Raw genomic sequence first — 17308 nt, forward strand, 5'->3', positions numbered from 1 at the left:
AGCGCCGCCCCCAGCCGCCGCGCGTCCCGGCCCGGCAGGAAGGCCCGGGCGTCGGAGGCGATGGCGAGAATGTACCAGAAGCCTGAGAACTGCAGAGGGGGCGCTGGGGAGAGACCCCCGGACCGGCGCCCGCCCCGTGGAGGGCGGAGGGGCACCGAGGGCCGAGCCTCCGTCCGCGGGGGCTCCCAACCCCCCGGCACCCGTCCCGCCGACTTCCTGCTGCAAACCGCGTTCCCAGGCACGGCCTGTGCCCACCGCCACCCCCACCGGCACCGCCACGGCCAGCAGCCTCATTATTCCAGAACATTCCCTGCTCGTTCCACCCCCTGGCCACCCGGCACGTCCAGGTAACCTGGGGCCACACCGGTCGGGGCGTCCGCTCTGCCCACCTCGGGCTCCCGGCCCGGGGGCCACAGAGGCCGTCCACCCCCCGGAGAGGCCGGCGGGCAGCCCGCTGGGCCGAGGGGTTCCTGCCCCTCCCCGCCCTGTGTTCAGGATGCCCCCCCGCGGCCCCTGCCCTCCGTGGCGGCCGTGGCCCAGGGGCCACGGGCTCACCTTGTTCCAGTTGAGGTTGTGGGACTCCCTGGGGCGCTGCTCCGGGGGCTGGGCCCCCACAGCCAGCACCAGCGCCAGCACCAGCCCCGGCCCCGGCCCCATGCTCGCCCTCCTCGCTCAGCGCCAACGCCGCCGAGCTTAAATCTCCTGCCCGTCTGCAGGACCACAGCGTCCTGGCGCTGCCAAAGGGCGGGGGTGGGTGCGGGGAGGGCGGGGCTGTGGGTCCTCACCCGGTCCCCACACAGAGGGCACGGCCCCCATTCACCCCGCACAGAGGGCCCGCCCCCATTCACCCCCCGCACAGAGGGCCCGCCCCCATTCACCCCGCACAGAGAGCCCGCCCCCATTCACCCCGCACAGAGGGCACGGCCCCCATTCACCCCGCACAGAGGGCACGGCCCCCCCCACCCTCGCCCCCCACCCCACCCACCCTCGGCCCTCAGAGCTGCACAGCCCCTGGGCGGCCGGCCTGGGCCCTGGGACGGAGGCCGTCCTGTTCCCCGTCTCTCCCCTGGGCCCTCGTCACCAAGGCGGAGCCCCCGGAGTGGTCTCACCTGGCGGCCATGGCCTGGAGCTGCCTCCTCGATGCCAGGGCCTGGACGGACGGCCGGGCCGGCCAGACACGTGTGCACACGGGCTCCGGAGCGTGTGGGTGCTGCTCTCCTTGACCGAGGCCCGTGGGCACCGGCCCTGAGTGACAGGCCGCCCTCCTCCTCCTCCGCTCCCTCCGGCCTCGCTCCGGCCTCCCTCCGGCCGGGGCTCCAGGCGGGGCTCCAGGCAGAGCCCAGCTCACAGGACGGCGGGCTCAGGCCTACTGCTGCCCCCATCCCCGCCCCCACCTCCACCCCTGCCCCCACCCTGGACCGCGACCCTGACCCGGACCCCGACCCTGCCCCCTGCTCCCGCCCCCACCCCCGCCCCAAGCCCAGGCCCGGCTCGGCCAAACTGGAGCCCAGGACACTGCCGCCCAGCCAAGCCCTGCGCTGGGGCCAGCTTCCTCGGCCCGGCACCCGGACGGACAGACCAGCCCGGGCCCTGCTCCAGCCGCCGCCCGGGGCCTCGGTGACAGGACGAGCAGCCGCTCCCGCCAGCCCCTCGGACCCGGGGCCTTCATCAGACACAGGTGCAGGCGAGGCCGTGGGCAGCCTCTTGTCCCAGAGCCGGCTCACCCCCAGGGGTCAGCCCGGGGGAGCCCACCGCCCCCCGTCCCCTCCCTCCCGACCAGAGCCGACCAGAGCCCGCGAAGGCAGGGCCCGGGGTCCACTCCGCACACGCAAGGCCGGACGGCTGTGAAATCGCTTTATTTGGATCCTCAGCCAGAGACCCGAGCGGCAGGCCCTACGCCAGCCCCTGGGCAGCCGGGCGGGGAGGGCAGCCCGGCCAGCTCCCCCCGGACACGGGGGCACCCTCCCCTCTGGCGGCCACAGCATTCACTGGAAACCAAGGCAGACATGGGGACCCAGGCTTACCGCAGGGCATCTGCCTCCCAGCCCGGCCCCCAGCCCCAGCCCCAGCCCCGAGCCCCAGCCCTCAGCCCCCAGCACCAGCCCCAGCCCCCGCCCCAGCCCCCAGCCCTAGCCCCAGCCCCAGCCCCAGCCCCCAGCCCTAGCCCCAGCCCCCAGCCCAAGTCCCAACCCCCAGCCCCAGCCCCAGACCCCAGTCCCCAACCCCCAGCCCCAGACCCAGACCCAGACCCCAACCCCCAGCCCCAGCCCCAGACCCAGACCCCAGCCCTAGCCCCAGCCCCCAGCCCCAGTCCCAACCCCCAGCCCCACCCCCAGCCCCAACCCCCAGCCCCAGCCCCAGCCTCTGACCCCTGCCCCCAGCCTCTGACCCCTGACCCCGCTGCCCTCAGGATGGGAGGCCCAGGCCCTGGCTCCGGCCGCACCGGACGATGCTGGACGGCAGCTCACCTGGAAGGCCTTGTGCGCGCAGGTGACTGGAGGGGAACAGGTGGCGGTGAAGGGCCCGGCCTCCTGCAGCCCCCAGCCCCCGCTCCCCAGGCCCGGCCCCTGGTCTCCCCTGAGACCGCCCCCCGGTTCTGCCTGGCTCCCTGAGGCCCCGGGCGGAGCCGGACACTCACGGTCGGGGTGCAGCCGGGCCTGCTGCTGCGAGAGGAAGCCCAGGCCCCGGCTCCAGCGGGCGAAGAGGCGCAGGGCCTCTGGGCTGGCCTGGTGCGAGCGGCCTGCGGGGAGGGCGCCTGAGAGCCGGCCGGGCTGCGGGGGCCTGGCCCTCCCGACCTCGGACCCGCCCGGCCACGCACTGTACAGCTCCACCGTGGAGAAGGCCTCGTCCCGCTGCTCCAGCTGCGTGAGCACCACCGCGAAGTCCCGGAAGTTGGTGCCCAGCACGCGGTACTCCAGCACGCCCAGCGCTGGCACCGGGCGGGGGGTGGGGGGTCAGGCTCCGAGAGGCCTCCCGGGCCCCAGCCCGGCCGTCCCCCCGCCCGCCCCGGCCGTGCCCAGAGCTGTCAGGGCACATGGGAGTGACTGGGGTGCGAAGGGCCCCCTCCCCGTCCCCTGTCCCCCCGGGGCCACGTGCCACGTCCCTGCACCCCACGGAGGGGCTGGGGTCCCGCAGAGAGTGGCGGGGACAGGTCAGCCCTCTGCCACAGTGAGGGGTCCCCCGCTTCCAGGCGGGGAGCTCGCTGGGGCCTCCCAGCCATGCGGCTCCGGGGATGCTAAGAGGGCCGAGGCCCGAGAAACGGACCCCACCCCACCCCACCCCCGCCTGGACCGGACCACGAGGCTCCTCCTCACAGGGATTCTCGAACACCCAGGCAGAGTTCTGTTTCAGCAGCTCCATGGCACTCAGCTCACACCGCTCCAGCCTGGGAGGAGAAGGCCACGGCCACTCAGGGCCACATCCACTCAGGGCCACGGCCACTCAGGGCCAGGGCCACTCAGGCCCACCATTTACACAGAGTCCAGACACAGGGCCACAGAAGACAGTTCAGCCCCGCCATGGGGCTCAGCAGGTGAGTGTTGACCTATGAACCAGGACGTCAGGGTTTGATTCCCGGTCAGGGCAACAGGCCTGGGTCAGGGGCTCAGTCCCCATTTGGGGCGTGCAGGAGGAAGGTGATCGATGGTTCTCTCTCATCCTTGATGTTTCTCTCTCTCTCCATCTCCCTTCCTCTCTGAAATCAATAAAAACATCTATTTTTTAAATACCACACTCTGGCCAAGACCGGTTTGGCTCAGTGGATAGAGCGTCAGCCTGCGGACTGAAAGGTCCCAGGTTCGATTCCGGTCAAAGGGCATGTACAATACTTTGGTTGCGGGCACATCCCCAGTAGGGGGTGTGCAGGAGGCAGCTGATCGGTGACTCTCTCTCATCGATGTTTCTAACTCTCTATCCCTCTCTCTTCCTCTCTGTAAAAAATCAATAAAATATTTTTTTAAATAAATAAATACGGCACTCTGTGGGCTGACCTGGCACAGTCTGTATCACACGTGGTTCACCGATCACCTGTCCCGTGTGCCTGAGGGTCCCAGGGAGCCACCGAACTCTAAAGCAGGGCCCGCAGCGTGGGGGGCCGCCTGGCCTGGGCCCCCGGGGGCCATGTCCTGCCCAGAGCCCCCCAGGCCCGGAGTCCAGGGCCCAGACTCAGAGGCCCAGGTGCTCAGAGCAGAGCTGACCAGGAGGGAGGGAGCACGGGCTGGACACGCATGTGCGGGCGCCCCCCCCTCTGCGCCCGGCAGCTGGGCTCAGCGGGAACTCCGCCATCGCCGGCCCGCCGGCCCCTCCCGGCCCCTCCCGGCCCCGCGTGGGGCCGCGCTCACCGGTGGCGGGAGGCCAGCACCCTCAAGTGGTTCTGGGGCGTGAGTGTCACCGAGACGCCCTCGATGTTCTTCGTGGCCTTCTCCACCGCGAAGCCCTTCTCCCCGGACGCCACGGCCACCACGTACCAGGACCCCAGGAGCTGACGGAGGAGGCGCAGGGGTGAGGGCCCCCAGGCTCAGAGGCGCCCCGTCCACCTGGGCGCCCCTGGCTCTGGCCAGCCCCCGCCCCCGCACCGTGCCCTGGGGGAGGCCGAGGCCGTTACCTGCCCCGGGTCCAGCTTCCCCAGCCACACGGCCGGGGCCCCGGGCGCCGCGGCCAGAGCCAGCAGGGTCAGCAGCACAGCCCTCATGCTCCCGGTCCCACTCGGCCCCGGGGCGCCGTTATATGGCCGAGCCGCTGTGGGCGGCCAGAACCACAGGCTGGCACGGCGGCCACATCGCCGAGACGTGGGCTCCGTGCCCGGCCCAGACAGGGACAGCGGGGTGTGCCCGGCCAGCCCCTCGTCTCAGCACTCCCTTCCGCCCGGAAGGTTCCAGAACGAGCACCTTCACCCCAGGCCGCACCCCTCCCCGCGCCCGCCCGAGGCCCCCACCCTCCCTGCCCCTTCTGGAAAGAACAGACACTGCTCTTTTTTTTCTTCTTTTTTTTTTAATTGATTTCAGAGTGGAAGGGAGAGGGAGAGACATAGAAACATCAAGATAAGAGAGAACCCTGGCCGGGACCGGTTTTGCTCCGTGGATAGAGCGTCGGCCTGCGGACTGAAAGGTCCCAGGTTCGATTCTGGGCAGGGGCATGTACCTTGGTTGCGGGCACATCCCCAGTAGGGAGTGTGCAAGAGACAGCTGATCGATGATTCTCTCTCATCGATGTTTCTAACTCTCTATCCCTCTCTCTTCCTCTCTGTGAAAAATCAATAAAATATATATAAAAAAAAAAAAAAAAGAAAGAGAGAGAACCCTGGACCGGCTGCCTCCTGCACACCCCTCGCTGGGAATCGAGCCTGCAACCTGGGCCCATGCCCTGACGGGGAATCGAACCCTGATCTCCTGGTTCCTAGGTCGACACTCACCCCCTGAGCCACGCCGGCCGGGCAGACAGACAAACACTGTCCTGAAGCCCAGGCAGCAGCAGGCCAGGGTCACGTCAGGGACGGATGAGAACCGCCGGCTCTTCCAGAGGGAGTGGCTCTGGGGGCTTCTCGTTTCATTCATTAAAAATGCGTTTTGGCGCGAGGGGGGCGGATGATGGAGGTGCGTGCCCGCTGGTCCCCGAGGGCGGCTCCCGCTCGGCTCCCGCTCGGCTCCCGCTCGGCTCCCGCTCGGCTCCGGGGTGCGGGCCCGGCCCCGGGGTGACGCGGGCCCGTGGCCACCACCGAGCGCGCGATGGCGATGGCGGTGGCGGTGGCGATGGCGATGGCGATGGCGGTGGCGGTGGCGGTGGCGGTGGCGGTGGCGGTGGCGATGGCGGCGGCGATGGCGATGGCGGCGGCGGCGGCGATGGCGATGGCGGTGGCGGTGGCGGTGGCGATGGCGGTGGCGATGGCGATGGCGGCGGCGGCGGCGATGGCGATGGCGGTGGCGGTGGCGGTGGCGGCGGCGATGGCGGTGGCAATGGCGGTGGCGGTGGCAATGGCGGCGGCGGCGGTGGCGGTGGCGGTGGCGATGGCGGTGGCGGTGGCGGTGGCGGTGGCGGTGGCGGTGGCGATGGCGATGGCGATGGCGATGGCGATGGCAGTGGCGATGGCGATGGCGGCGGCGGCGGCGATGGCGATGGCGGTGGCGGTGGCGGTGGCGGCGGCGATGGCGGTGGCAATGGCGGTGGCGGTGGCAATGGCGGCGGCGGCGGTGGCGGTGGCGGTGGCGATGGCGGCGGCGGCGGCGGTGGCGGCGGCGGTGGCGGTGGCGGCGGCGGCGGCGGCGGCGGTGGCGGTGGCGGCGGCGGCGGCGATGGCGGTGGCGGTGGCGGTGGCGGTGGCGGTGGCGATGGCGATGGCGATGGCGGTGGCGGTGGCGATGGCGGTGGCGGTGGCGATGGCGATGGCGGTGGCGATGGCGGTGGTGATGGCGATGGCGATGGCGATGGCGGTGGCGGTGGCGGTGGCGGTGGCGGCGGCGGCGGCGGCGGTGGCGATGGCGGGAGGCCCCTGCTCGCGCCCGGGACCTCAGCGACGGCTCCGGCCGAGGAACGGGGACCTGGGCGCGGCGGCCGCGGGGCGGGGCGGACGCAGGCCCGCGGTGTGAGGGTGTTCAGGGAAACCCGGAGCCCCAGCCCCTGCTCCTCACGGTGAGGACTCTGGCAGGAGCGGGGTGGGGGGTACAGGCCAGTTTCCGGGACGCGGTGGGCGCTGCGAGGACCTGATTTCCCCTCTGCCCGGTTCTGGGGGCTGCCATGTCACTGTTGGTGTAGGGCCTGCCCGGCTGCTGGGTTGAATCGCTGGCCACCGCGTGTGTGAATGCTGCCTGCACAAGCCCGTTCTGTATGGATGTGGATAAATGGAGTCCGACTCAAAAAAAAAAAAAAAATGCACAGCATCCCCAAAACTTAACAGAAGCGCCCACTCCCTCCTGGACTCCACCCCTGCCCCGCGGGCCGTGGCCTCCGGCCCCACGTCCTGCTCTCCCGGCCCCGCACCCCCGGCCTGGGCACCCCCGGCCTGGGCACCCCCGGTCTGGGCACCCCGGCCCCCGCACCCCCGGCCTGGGCACCCCCGGCCCCGCACCCCCGGCCTGGGCACCCCGGCCCCGCACCCCCGGCCTGGGCACCCGGCCTGGGCACCCCGGTCTGGGCACCCCGGTCTGGGCACCCCCGGCCTGGGCACCCCGGCCTGGGCACCCCGGTCTGGGCACCCCCGGCCTGGGCACCCCGGTCTGGGCACCCCGGCCTGGGCACCCCGGTCTGGGCACCCCGGTCTGGGCACCCCCGGCCTGGGCACCCCGGTCTGGGCACCCCCGGCCTGGGCACCCCGGCCTGGGCACCCCGGTCTGGGCACCCCGGTCTGGGCACCCAGGTCTGGGCACCCCCGGCCTGGGCACCCCGGTCTGGGCACCCCCGGCCTGGGCACCCCGGCCTGGGCACCCCGGTCTGGGCACCCCGGTCTGGGCACCCCCGGTCTGGGCACCCCGGTCTGGGCACCCCTGGCCCGGGCAGCCTCCATGCTGCGGCCTCCCACACGGCGCCCCCCCCTCTGCGCTCCGTGGCCTTGGCCGTGCCCCCGGGGTCCCCTGGGACAGAGCACAGAGGCCTCAGCAGCATCCGTCTGAGCCCAGCACCGGAGGAGGTGGGCGGCCGCCTCGGTGGTGGGCGGTGCGGCCTGGACACCAGCCCCGGGGCTGGCTGCCCTCGGGTGCTGTTGCCACGGGAACAGACAGATCAGGGAGGAAAGACGAGTCCTGGGTCCTGGGAGGGCTTCCGGGGGGGCGGGCCCCGCAGCCTCCGAGGGAGCCGGACGGAGGAGGTGAACCACAGTCACCGCCCGCCCACGCTCGGCTCCGCTCCCCACCCTCTGGCCTTGACCTTGGGCCAGGACGCCCTGCCTGCCAGCTGGCAGGCCCTGAGGGAAGAGAGTGAAACAGGAAGACAAACCTCACCGGTCCCGGCCCCACGCCCGAGGGGCCCCAGGTTCCGGTTCCCCGCCAGGCGGCTGGCGCAGCTCCGGGCTGAGCGTTGACCTAGGAACCAGGAGGCTGCGGTTCGATTCCCGGTCAGGGCACAGGCCCGGGCTGTGGGCTCGGTCCCCAGTGCGGAGTGTGCAGGAGGCAGATGATCAGCGGTTCTCTCTCATCATTGATATTTCTCTGCCTCTCTGCCTCTCTGAAATCAATAAAAACATACTTAAAAAAAAACAAACAAAAAACAAGCATTACCCTTGCCTTCAGGCCAATCCTGTCCACTGCGCTGTCAAGTCCGTGGCCTGACAGAGGCTGCAGAGGACGGCCGGTTCGCAGCACAGCATTGCGGGGGGGGCTCCTAGGGGTCCTCAGGGTGGGGGTGGCCTTTCACAGGGCACTGACCCGGGGGGGGTGCTCCTAGGGGTCCTCAGGGTGGGGGTGGCCTTTCACAGGGCACTGACCCAGCCTGGGCCCCCCCCAGGACCTAGTTACCTCCAGCCCCCGCACCCGGGGTCGGGGTTCCTGGTGCACCACGGGGACACGCACTGTGGCCGCAGCCCGGACTGTGGAACGGCCGACGCCCACGTCCGAGCAGAGAGCGTGTTTGAGACGGTATTTCCAGTTCACATTCTCCATTTACAGCGGAACCCTAAAGGCGGGGCAGGTAGAGGCCCCGGGGGGGGGGGGGCAGGGTCCCGGCGGGGCCTGAGGGCGGGCCCCGAGGCGTCGGCCACTGCAGAGGCCACGGCCACGGCCACGGCGGAGGCCACAGACACGGCCACGGCCACGGCAGAAACGCCGACCTCGGACGCGCAGCCCCGGGACCGAGAGGACGCGTCCGGCCGTCCCGGCCGCTCGGCGGACCAACCTGCTCTCGGCGAGGCCAGCGCCTGGCCTGGCGAGCTCAGGCCACGTGGACTGAGCGCCCGGTCGGTCAGACCCCTTAGGGACTGAGGTCACAGGCCCTTAAGGCGAGTCCTGAGCAGACCCTCCCCTGAGGCAGCCGGGCGGCGTCCCACCGGCTCACACTGGGCAGAGATGGAGCCCTCTTTGGGGCAGTCACGGTGGCACCCCCCACCCCCATCTCCCCTCCCCTGTCACTCCCCCACCCCACCCCCCTTCGATCCGAGGCCCAGGAAAGACTCAGGGCGCCGGTGTGGTCAGGGGTTTATTGGGGCCAGTGCTGCTGGCCGGGGCCGGGGCCAGAGCAGGGGCAGGAGGGGCAGGAGGGGCGGGAGGGATGGGAGGGGCGGGGCGGGAGGGGCGGGAGGGGCGGGGGCAGTAGGGGCAGGAGGGATGGAAGGGGAGGGGCGGGAGGGGCGGGGACGGGAGGGGCTCCCAGCGTCCGGCCTGGGCACCGGGCTCCTAGATCAGCTCCTGTGACACAGAAGGGGCTCAGGCGGCGGTGCCCAGGGCCTGGGCAGCGGGCCGGACGTGGGGGCTGGGCGTCCCGGCTGCCGGGGTCAGGCAGAGCGGGGCCGCCCCCTCGGGCCGTGTGGAGCCGGGGGCCCACGGGGGCGGGGGCGAGGGTGGACATGGGGCCCCCAGGCCGGACGTCAGCGTCCACAGCCCTGGCCCCGGCCGCCTGCCACGTGGAGAGGGGACCCCGCAGCCAGCCTGCCCCCGCCCGCCTCCGGGCCCCCGCTCCGTGTCACCGCCGGAGGCCGGGGCTGGGGCGTCCTGCGGGCGGCCTCGGGCGGAGCGGCCAGCACGCTCACCTCCTTCAGGAGCTCGGCACAGCGCCCTGCGGACGGGCGAGTGAGGGGGCCGGCGCCGGACCCCCCCCCGGGCTCTGCCACCGAGAGAGCCGCCCCTCAGAGCCAGACCCCCTCCCGGGCCCCGGGCGGACAGATGGACGGGGCGGGGGGGGGCAGCCCCCGGTGGAGGGCGGAGCTCACCAGCCGCACCGGGTTGGCGCAGGTCACTGTGGACAGAGGGCAGTGAGGCGGGCTGAGCGGGGGGGGGGGGGGGGGGGAAGGGGGCAGGAGGGGAGTGAGGCGGGCGGGGGGGGCAGGAGGGCAGTGAGGCGGGCGGGGGGGTGGGCAGGAGGGCAGTGAGGCGGGCGGAGGGGGGCAGGAGGGGAGTGAGGCGGGCGGGGGGGGGCAGGAGGGCAGTGAGGCGGGCGGGGGGGGGCAGGAGGGCAGTGAGGCGGGCGGGGGGGGGGCAGGGGGGCAGTGAGGCGGGAGGAGGGGGGCAGGGGAGGGCAGGAGGGGAGTGAGGCGGGCGGAGGGGGGGGTCAGGGGAGGGCAGGAGGGGAGTGAGGCGGGCGGAGCGGGGAGGGGGGGCAGGGGAGGGCAGGAGGGTGTGGGGGGCCGGCACTCACGGTCCCAGGTGTGCAGGCGCACGTCCTGCTCGGAGAAGCCACAGTCCCTGGCCACCTGGTGGAACTTCTCCAAGACATCCTGGTCATGTTCCAGGGCCCGGCCTGCGGAGGACAGTTCCCCCGTGGGCCGGAGCCCTCCCGTCCCGCCCCCCCTCCCCCCTCCCCGCTCCCCTCCCCTCCGCCCCCCCGCAGGGCCCGCACCCCCGCCGTCCAGCTGCCCCACCCGGAGCAGCGGCCCCACCCCGCCCGCGCTCACTGCAGAGCTTGAGGAGGCCGGCGCGGGCCGCCCCCGAGTGGGCCTGCACGTGCAGGATGGCGTAGGTCCCGTAGTCCGTGCTCACCACCGAGATCTCCTGGTCTCCTGCACAAGCCAGGCGCACGGCTCCCAGGCTGGGCGGGCCCCACCCACACCTCCCACACCTCCCCGCCCCCCAGGCCGTGCCCCCCACAGCTCGCCCGCTCTCTCTCGTGCAGGCACACGCGTGTGTACACACGTGTGCATACGTGTGCACGTGCGTGTGAGTGCACACACCCATGCCTGTGCGCACACCCCCGGAGCACGGGGTGGGCCTCCGGGGTCTCCTGAAGGGACCGCCCCGCCCCGAGGAGAGTGGAATGGGGGCCCGGCTGCCCGGAGAGAAAGACCGAGTCAGACGTCTTCTGGGCCTCTCCGAGGGGAGACCCCGGAGCTGAGGCCACAGGCGGCACAGAGCGGCACAGAGGGCTCGGCCCCAGGTCCAGGCGCCCGCCCCTCCCGCCCCGCGGCCTGAGGGAGGGATCGGCGGGGGGAGAGGGACCGGGCAGGGCTCACCGAACTCCTTGGGCAGCTTGAACTTCCCCGGGACGTCCCCCTTCATGGCCACCCACTTTTCCGTCACGCAGCCCGTCTCACTGGGGAGCACAGAGCCTGCAGCCGCCGCCCCCCGGCCCCCACTCCGGGCAGGAGCCCCCGACCGAGGCACCCGGCCCGGCCCCCTCCGGCTCCCCCGATCCTGCCTCCCGCCCCTCACCGCGTCCAGCCCGGCGCACACGGCTCGGGCCCGTGGCCGCGGGTGCGGGGAAGGGCCGCCGACCAACAGCGGCCGCGCCAGGCTTGGTGCGGGGCTTTGACCCCTGGGAGGGGGGTCCCAGGGGAAGGACTGAAGTTCAGAGGTCACCCATGCACTGTGCGAGGAGCGTGAGGGTCCCCCTCGCCCCAGGGCCGCCCTGTGCCCCCGGCCCCGGCGCCCCCGCCCCGCACGGCACTCACTCCCTGTAGGCGGTGGTCAGGGCCAGGTGGCCGCCCTCCCGCTCCATCTGCACCCCCGCCACCGGCCTGGCCCGCGGGGCGTGGACCTTGGAGGCGAAGGCGATCTCGTACCAGAAGCCTGAGAACTGGGGGGGGGGGGGCCTTCAGCACAGGCGCCAGGGCCGGGCCCCCCTCTGCCCAGCGGGCCGCCATCAGGCACGGCCAGGGGGCTCCATCCTGGAGGACTCCCCCCGGCAGGCGCCCAGCTCCCTACCTTATTGAAGTCGAAGTCCTTCACCACCGAGCTCCGCCTGCCGGCCGCCAGCGGCACACACAGCCCCAGCAGGGCCAGGAGCAGGGGGCCCGTCATGGCCGGCCGCAGGCGCAGGCGGCAGGCGGCAGGCGGAGCGGCCGCACCCGTTCCCGAGCCCAGAGCCGCGGCTGGGTGCCGGCCGGTTTATATCCTCCGCCGGGCACCGCCGCACGCCCCCGCAGGCCGGGGGGGCGGCCCACGGGCAGGAGCGGCTGCCGTCGGCCGAGCCTCCCTCCCCCGCCGGGGCCTCAGACAGGGCGTCCAGGCCGGAGGGCGGTGCTGGGCTCTGGGTGAGACAGGACGGAACGGGCATGGCCTGCGGGTCACGTCACTCTGGGGAGAGGGTCTCCTCTGGAATGTGTGCGAGGTCGCTGCCCCCGGGCCCTCAGCTGCCCCGGGACCCCCAGCTGCCCCCGGGACCCCCAGCTGCCCCAGGGCCCCCAGCTGCCCCAAGACCCCCAGCTGCCCCCGGACCCTCAGCTGCCCCAAGACCCCCAGCTGCCCCAAGCAGGGAGCCCCCAGCTGCCTTCGGGGTGTCCCATCTGAGCAGCTGCGTGACGGAAAAGTGGGGGCCATGAAGGGGGACGTCCCGGGAAGCTCAAGCTGCCCAAGGAGTGGGGGGCTGAGGGGGACCTGCCCAGGACCAGGACGCACGTGCCCCAGGCCTGCCACCTGGGCAGCATGGGCCTCCGGCCAGTGGGGCAAGACGAAGGACACGGCCCCCACGGCGCTGACGGACGGCACAGCGCGCGGGCGCTGCGGGCGGGGAGGTGGGCCGATGTGCTGGCCCTCCGCCCTGCTGGCCGGCCCACGGGAGCCTTGGAAGACCCCACAGCCAACACCAAACGGCAAACTGGCAGCTCCTGCCCACCAGCCGGAGCCCACGCCACCTGACTGGAATCGAACCCGGAACCTTTCAGTCCGCAGGCCGACGCTCTATCCACTGAGCCACACCAGCTTCGGCGAGCCCTCTGGCTCTTTAAACCCAGAATTGCCCCTTCCCCCCCCCCCCGGCCGGGAGGGAGCTCCCCGAGCAGGTGGTGAGCCGTGCAGAGAGCGTGACGCCGGCCCGAGGTCACCCACCCGCACCCGTGCGGTCCCAGCCCTCGACCCCCACCCCCACCCCAGGTGCTATCCAGGCCCCACCCAGCAGAAGGAGATGGGGGGAGGGAGATTCCAGCCCACGCAGACAGGCCGAATCGTGAGGGGACAGACAGACGGGGGAGGGGGCGGGGGGACTGAATAAAAATGCAAAAGTGGCCTGACTGGTGTGGCTCAGGGTTCGATTCCCGGTCAGGGCACAGGCCCGGGTTACGGGCTCCATCCCAGGAGGCAGCCGATCCCTGATTCTCTCTCATCACTGATGTCTTATTTCTTCCTCGCCCTTCCTTCTGAAATCGATATTAAAAATGTGTAAATTTTAAAATGTGTAAGGGGCTTGTGGGTCTCCGCTCTGAGGGAGCTGGAGGGTGGGTGTCAGGGTGCAGTGGCCCGTCGGACCCGGAGGCCACCGGGCGGAGGCCAGGGCGGGCCAGGCCAGGGCCCTCGGACCCGGGTGCGGCTGCCCCCGGCGGGATGGAGGCCGCCCGACACCCACTGTGTGTTTGCCCTGCGCCCCCGCCCCAGGCGGCCCGAATGTCTCAGTGATTTGATCCTGAAACTCGTGCTTTTACATGGAGTCTGACGGGACCATGGAGTCCACCCCGTTCCTCCACCGTCCCCCTCCCACCTCCCTCCACACACACACACACACACACACACCCGTCGCCCCACGGCCCAGGAAAGACTCAGGGCGCCGGTGTGGTCAGGGGTTTATTGGGGCCAGTGCTGCTGGCCAGGGCCGGGGCCGGGGCCAGAGCAGGGGCAGGAGGGGCAGGGGCGGGAGGGGCGGGAGGGGCGGGGGCAGTAGGGGCAGGAGGGATGGGAGGGGCGGGGACGGGAGGGGCGGGGACGGGAGGGGCTCCCAGCGTCCGGCCTGGGCACCGGGCTCCTAGATCAGCTCCTGTGACACAGAAGGGGCTCAGGCGGCGGTGCCCAGGGCCTGGGCAGCGGGCCGGACGTGGGGGCTGGGCGTCCCGGCTGCCGGGGTCAGGCAGAGCGGGGCTGCCCCCTCGGGCCGTGTGGAGCCGGGGGCCCACGGGGGCGGGGCGAGGGTGGGACATGGGGCCCCCAGGCCGGACGTCAGCGTCCACAGCCCTGGCCCCGGCCGCCTGCCACGTGGAGAGGGGACCCCGCAGCCAGCCTGCCCCCGCCCGCCTCCGGGCCCCCGCTCCGTGTCACCGCCGGAGGCCGGGGCTGGGGCGTCCTGCGGGCGGCCTCGGGCGGAGCGGCCAGCACGCTCACCTCCTTCAGGAGCTCGGCACAGCGCCCTGCGGACCGGCGAGTGAGGGGGCCGGCGCCGGACCCCCCCCCCCCGCAGCGCCCAGCCCCCCGCCCCGGCCGGGCTCACCGTGCCCGCCCCTCCACCCCCCACCCAGCAGCGCCCAGCCCCCCGCCCCGGCCGGGCTCACCGTGCCTGCCCCCCCCCCCCCCCCCCGCAGCGCCCAGCCCCCGCCCCCGGCCGGGCTCACCGTGCCGGGCCACCAGGTACAGCCCTGTGTCGGCCGTCAGCTCCCGGAACCGCCAGAAGCCGGGCTCATCCTGGTCCTCCAGGCTGCGGGCTGGGGCACCGGGAGAGGGGGGAGTGGAGGGAAGTGGGGGGCTGAGGGGGCTGAGTGGGCAGCGGGGGGCTGAGAGGGGCTGAGGGGGGCTGAGGGGGCAGCGGGGGCTGAGGGGGAGCAGTGGGGGTCTGAGAGGGGAAGTGGGGGTGAGGGGAGCTGAGGGGGACAGCAGGGGCAGTGGGGGACTGGGGAGGCTGGGGGGGCTGAGCGGGTCGGGGGCACAGGCCGCAGCCCGGCCCAGCGCTCACTGAAGTACTTGAGCACGTGGAAGGCCCGGCCCTGCCAGAGCAGGGACAGCCGCAGGATGGCGTAGTGCTCGTAGTCCGTGTCCATCACCTGGATCTCCCTGCGGCCTGGGAGCGGGAGGGGCGAGGCTGGGGAGCAGCTCCTCGGGTCAGACTCCCCCCGCCCCCCACCGACCCCTCCAACATGGCGGGCGGGGGCGTGCAGGAGCAGCCCTGACCGCCGACAGGCTTGTGGGTGAGACGGTGGGAGAGTCTGGAGCGGGAGAGGAGCAGGGAACAGAGTGGGAACAGCGTGGGAACAGAGTGGGAACAGAGTGAGAACAGAGTGGGAACAGCAGGGGAACAGAGTGGGAACAGAGTGGGAACAGCAGGGGAACAGAGTGGGAACAGAGTGGGAACAGCAGGGGAACAGAGTGGGAACAGCAGGGGAACAGAGTGGGAACAGCAGGGGAACAGCAGGGAACAGCAAGGCCACGGTGAGGTGTGCAGGGGCCTCGGGGTTGTACTTGCAGCAACGGGACAGCTCTTACCGGGAAAAACAAACCTCCCCGAGACGTCGACCTCTGCGCCCACGATGTTTTCTGTCTCACAGCCTCCGGAGCTGAAAGCAAGCAGAGTGCTCCTTAGGCTGCGTCTCCCGCTGGCACACTTCGGGGGGGGGGGGGGGGCGAGTCCTCAGGAAAGACAGGGCGAGTCCCCCAGCACCCCCCACCCCAGGCTCTGTGACCAGGGAGCCACCTTCAGCTCCGAGGCCAGAGCGAGGGGTGCAGCTCAGAGCCCGGTCGGTCTCAGCGGGGGAGGCAGGTCAAGGTCTCGGTGGCTGGCCCACCAGTGAGGACACCGTCCAGGCCCCAGAGCGGCCTGGCGCACACCTGCTCACCCCCCCCCCCCCGGCTCCCGGAGCGCGGGGAGCGGCCCACCCATTGTACGCGGCCTTCACGGTCAGCTCGGCCCCGCTCAGCGTCAGGAACAGGGCCTCCGGCCGCTTCGGGGTCTTCAGCGCCAGGTTTTGGTGGGAAGCCACACCGACTTCCCGCCAGAACCCCGCAATCTAGAGGGAGGGACAGAGCCGAGGCCGTGGGGGCAGCCGGGACGGGCGGAGAGGCAGGGGTGGGCCCCAGGCCCCGGGGAGGGAGCTGCCAGTTCTGGAAGGTCAGGGGTCAGCGAGAGGTGAGAGGCAAAGGAGCAGGTGGCCACCCTCCGGAGGGGTCCCTCCCGGCATCGGCCGGCCGTGCCCATGGGAGCCCTCCCCCAGGCCGGTGTACCGTCCCCGGGGAGCCCCTCTGCGGGTCCCTGCCCGCGGGAGGGCAGGGAGAGAGAGAGAGAGAGAGAGAGGGAGAGAGAGTAAAACCGCCCAGGAGCTCAGCTCGCGGCCTGTGGAGGAGGCACAGCTCTGTCCTCCACGGAAACTCTTGACCGTTTTTGCAACAGAAAAGAAGCCGTGTCCCCAGCATCAGGTGGGGCGACCTGGGTGGGTGCTGGGCCCCCCGGTCGGGGCCTCCGCTCCGGCCTCAGCTGGGGCTGGGGGGACACAGGCCCCTCCCTACCCCCTCCCCAGGACGAGGCTGGGAAGCCACCTTCTGCAGGTCCAGGTCCTGCACGGCCACCTGCACCTGCACCAGCACCAGGCCCAGGACGGCGCCAAGCAGCCGGGGCCCCATGGCTGCCCGCACTCTCCCCGCCGCCGCCGCCCGGCTCCTGGTTTATATCCCGGGCGGCTGTGATGCAATCGCCGGCCACAGGCCACTGGGAGCCTGCCTCTTCCGCAGCAGGCCCATCGGGCCGTGTGACGGACGCCCACAGCCCGGGGTGGCCGGCCGGGACGGCGCGGACGCCGCACAGGGTCCACAGGGGCCTGAGAGCAGGGGTCCCCCCCACAGGGGCCGGAGCACCCCTGCCTCTTCCACAGCAGGCCCATCGGGCCGTGTGACGGACGCCCACAGCCCGGGGTGGCCGGCCGGGACGGCGCGGACGCCGCACAGGGTCCACAGGGGCCTGAGAGCAGGGGTCCCCCCCACAGGGGCCGGAGCACCCCCAGGCTCCCTGCACCTCCCACAGACACAGGGACCGGGTGTCATCAGCAGGTGCCCTCAGGGCCCACCGGCCAGGGCTCTTCCTTTAATGTATTTTTATTGATTTCAGAGAAGAAGGGGGAGAGAGGGAGAGAGAAACATCAACGAGGAGAGAGGATCACGGATCGGCTGCCTCCTGCACGCGCCACACTGGAGATGGAGCCCGCAACCCGGCCTGTGGCCTGACCGGGAATGAACCTGACCTCCTGGCTCACAGGCGGAGGCTCAGCCTCAGAGCCGAGCTCGTCGGGACAAACGCTCGGAGGGCTCGCTCAGTGCCAGAGCCGAGCGGCCTGCCCTCCGGGTGCGGGGAGGAGCAGGGGCCCTCTGGGAGTCTCCGGAGAGCCGTCCCTGCAGAGGGAGCATCCCTGAGGCCTGGGGAGGTGGGGGGAGGCGGAGGAGGGTCTGGCCGGCCTGGGGGACCTCTGCAGGCACCAACCACCACCCCCACCACCACACCGCCCCCCTCCCCCTCCCCCCCCCCCGCCACCACGACTGCGTGTCTACTTGTGTCCTTC

At 72.2% G+C, this 17308-nt stretch overlaps 3 protein-coding genes across 3 annotated transcripts in view; all 3 read right to left on the reverse strand.

Annotated features, from left to right (window-relative positions):
* LOC311630242 (epididymal-specific lipocalin-5-like) overlaps positions 1 to 11870 on the reverse strand; it is a gene marked incomplete at its 5' end in the record, with an annotated part of 21093 nt that extends 9223 nt beyond the window's left edge. The window contains 8 exons of the mRNA XM_084899113.1: positions 8010 to 8143; positions 9668 to 9693; positions 9848 to 9873; positions 10273 to 10374; positions 10529 to 10633; positions 11084 to 11163; positions 11522 to 11646; positions 11775 to 11870. Of these exons, the coding sequence (XP_084755239.1) occupies positions 9673 to 9693; positions 9848 to 9873; positions 10273 to 10374; positions 10529 to 10633; positions 11084 to 11163; positions 11522 to 11646; positions 11775 to 11870 (555 nt within the window). The 3' untranslated portion in view covers positions 8010 to 8143; positions 9668 to 9672. The remainder of the gene's footprint in view (positions 1 to 8009; positions 8144 to 9667; positions 9694 to 9847; positions 9874 to 10272; positions 10375 to 10528; positions 10634 to 11083; positions 11164 to 11521; positions 11647 to 11774) is intronic.
* On the reverse strand, positions 1894 to 4690 carry LCN6 (lipocalin 6; the record flags this gene model as incomplete). The annotated part of the gene is made up of 7 exons (XM_084899111.1): positions 1894 to 1988; positions 2444 to 2494; positions 2639 to 2740; positions 2819 to 2929; positions 3315 to 3385; positions 4341 to 4480; positions 4604 to 4690. 7 exons carry the CDS (start codon positions 4688 to 4690, stop codon positions 1894 to 1896), a joined length of 657 nt encoding a protein of 218 aa, XP_084755237.1.
* A 2124-nt stretch (positions 11871 to 13994) lies between the features above and the next one.
* On the reverse strand, positions 13995 to 16379 carry LCN8 (lipocalin 8; the record flags this gene model as incomplete). Its single annotated transcript, XM_084899114.1, has 6 exons — positions 13995 to 14182; positions 14384 to 14473; positions 14722 to 14826; positions 15249 to 15319; positions 15639 to 15769; positions 16266 to 16379. The coding sequence occupies 6 exons, from the start codon at positions 16377 to 16379 to the stop codon at positions 13995 to 13997; spliced, it is 699 nt and encodes a 232-aa protein (XP_084755240.1).
* Positions 16380 to 17308: the final 929 nt, after the last annotated feature.

Source organism: Pipistrellus hanaki (assembly GCF_964339955.1).
Source record: "Pipistrellus hanaki genome assembly, chromosome: 11".
Taxonomy (NCBI): domain Eukaryota; kingdom Metazoa; phylum Chordata; class Mammalia; order Chiroptera; family Vespertilionidae; genus Pipistrellus; species Pipistrellus hanaki.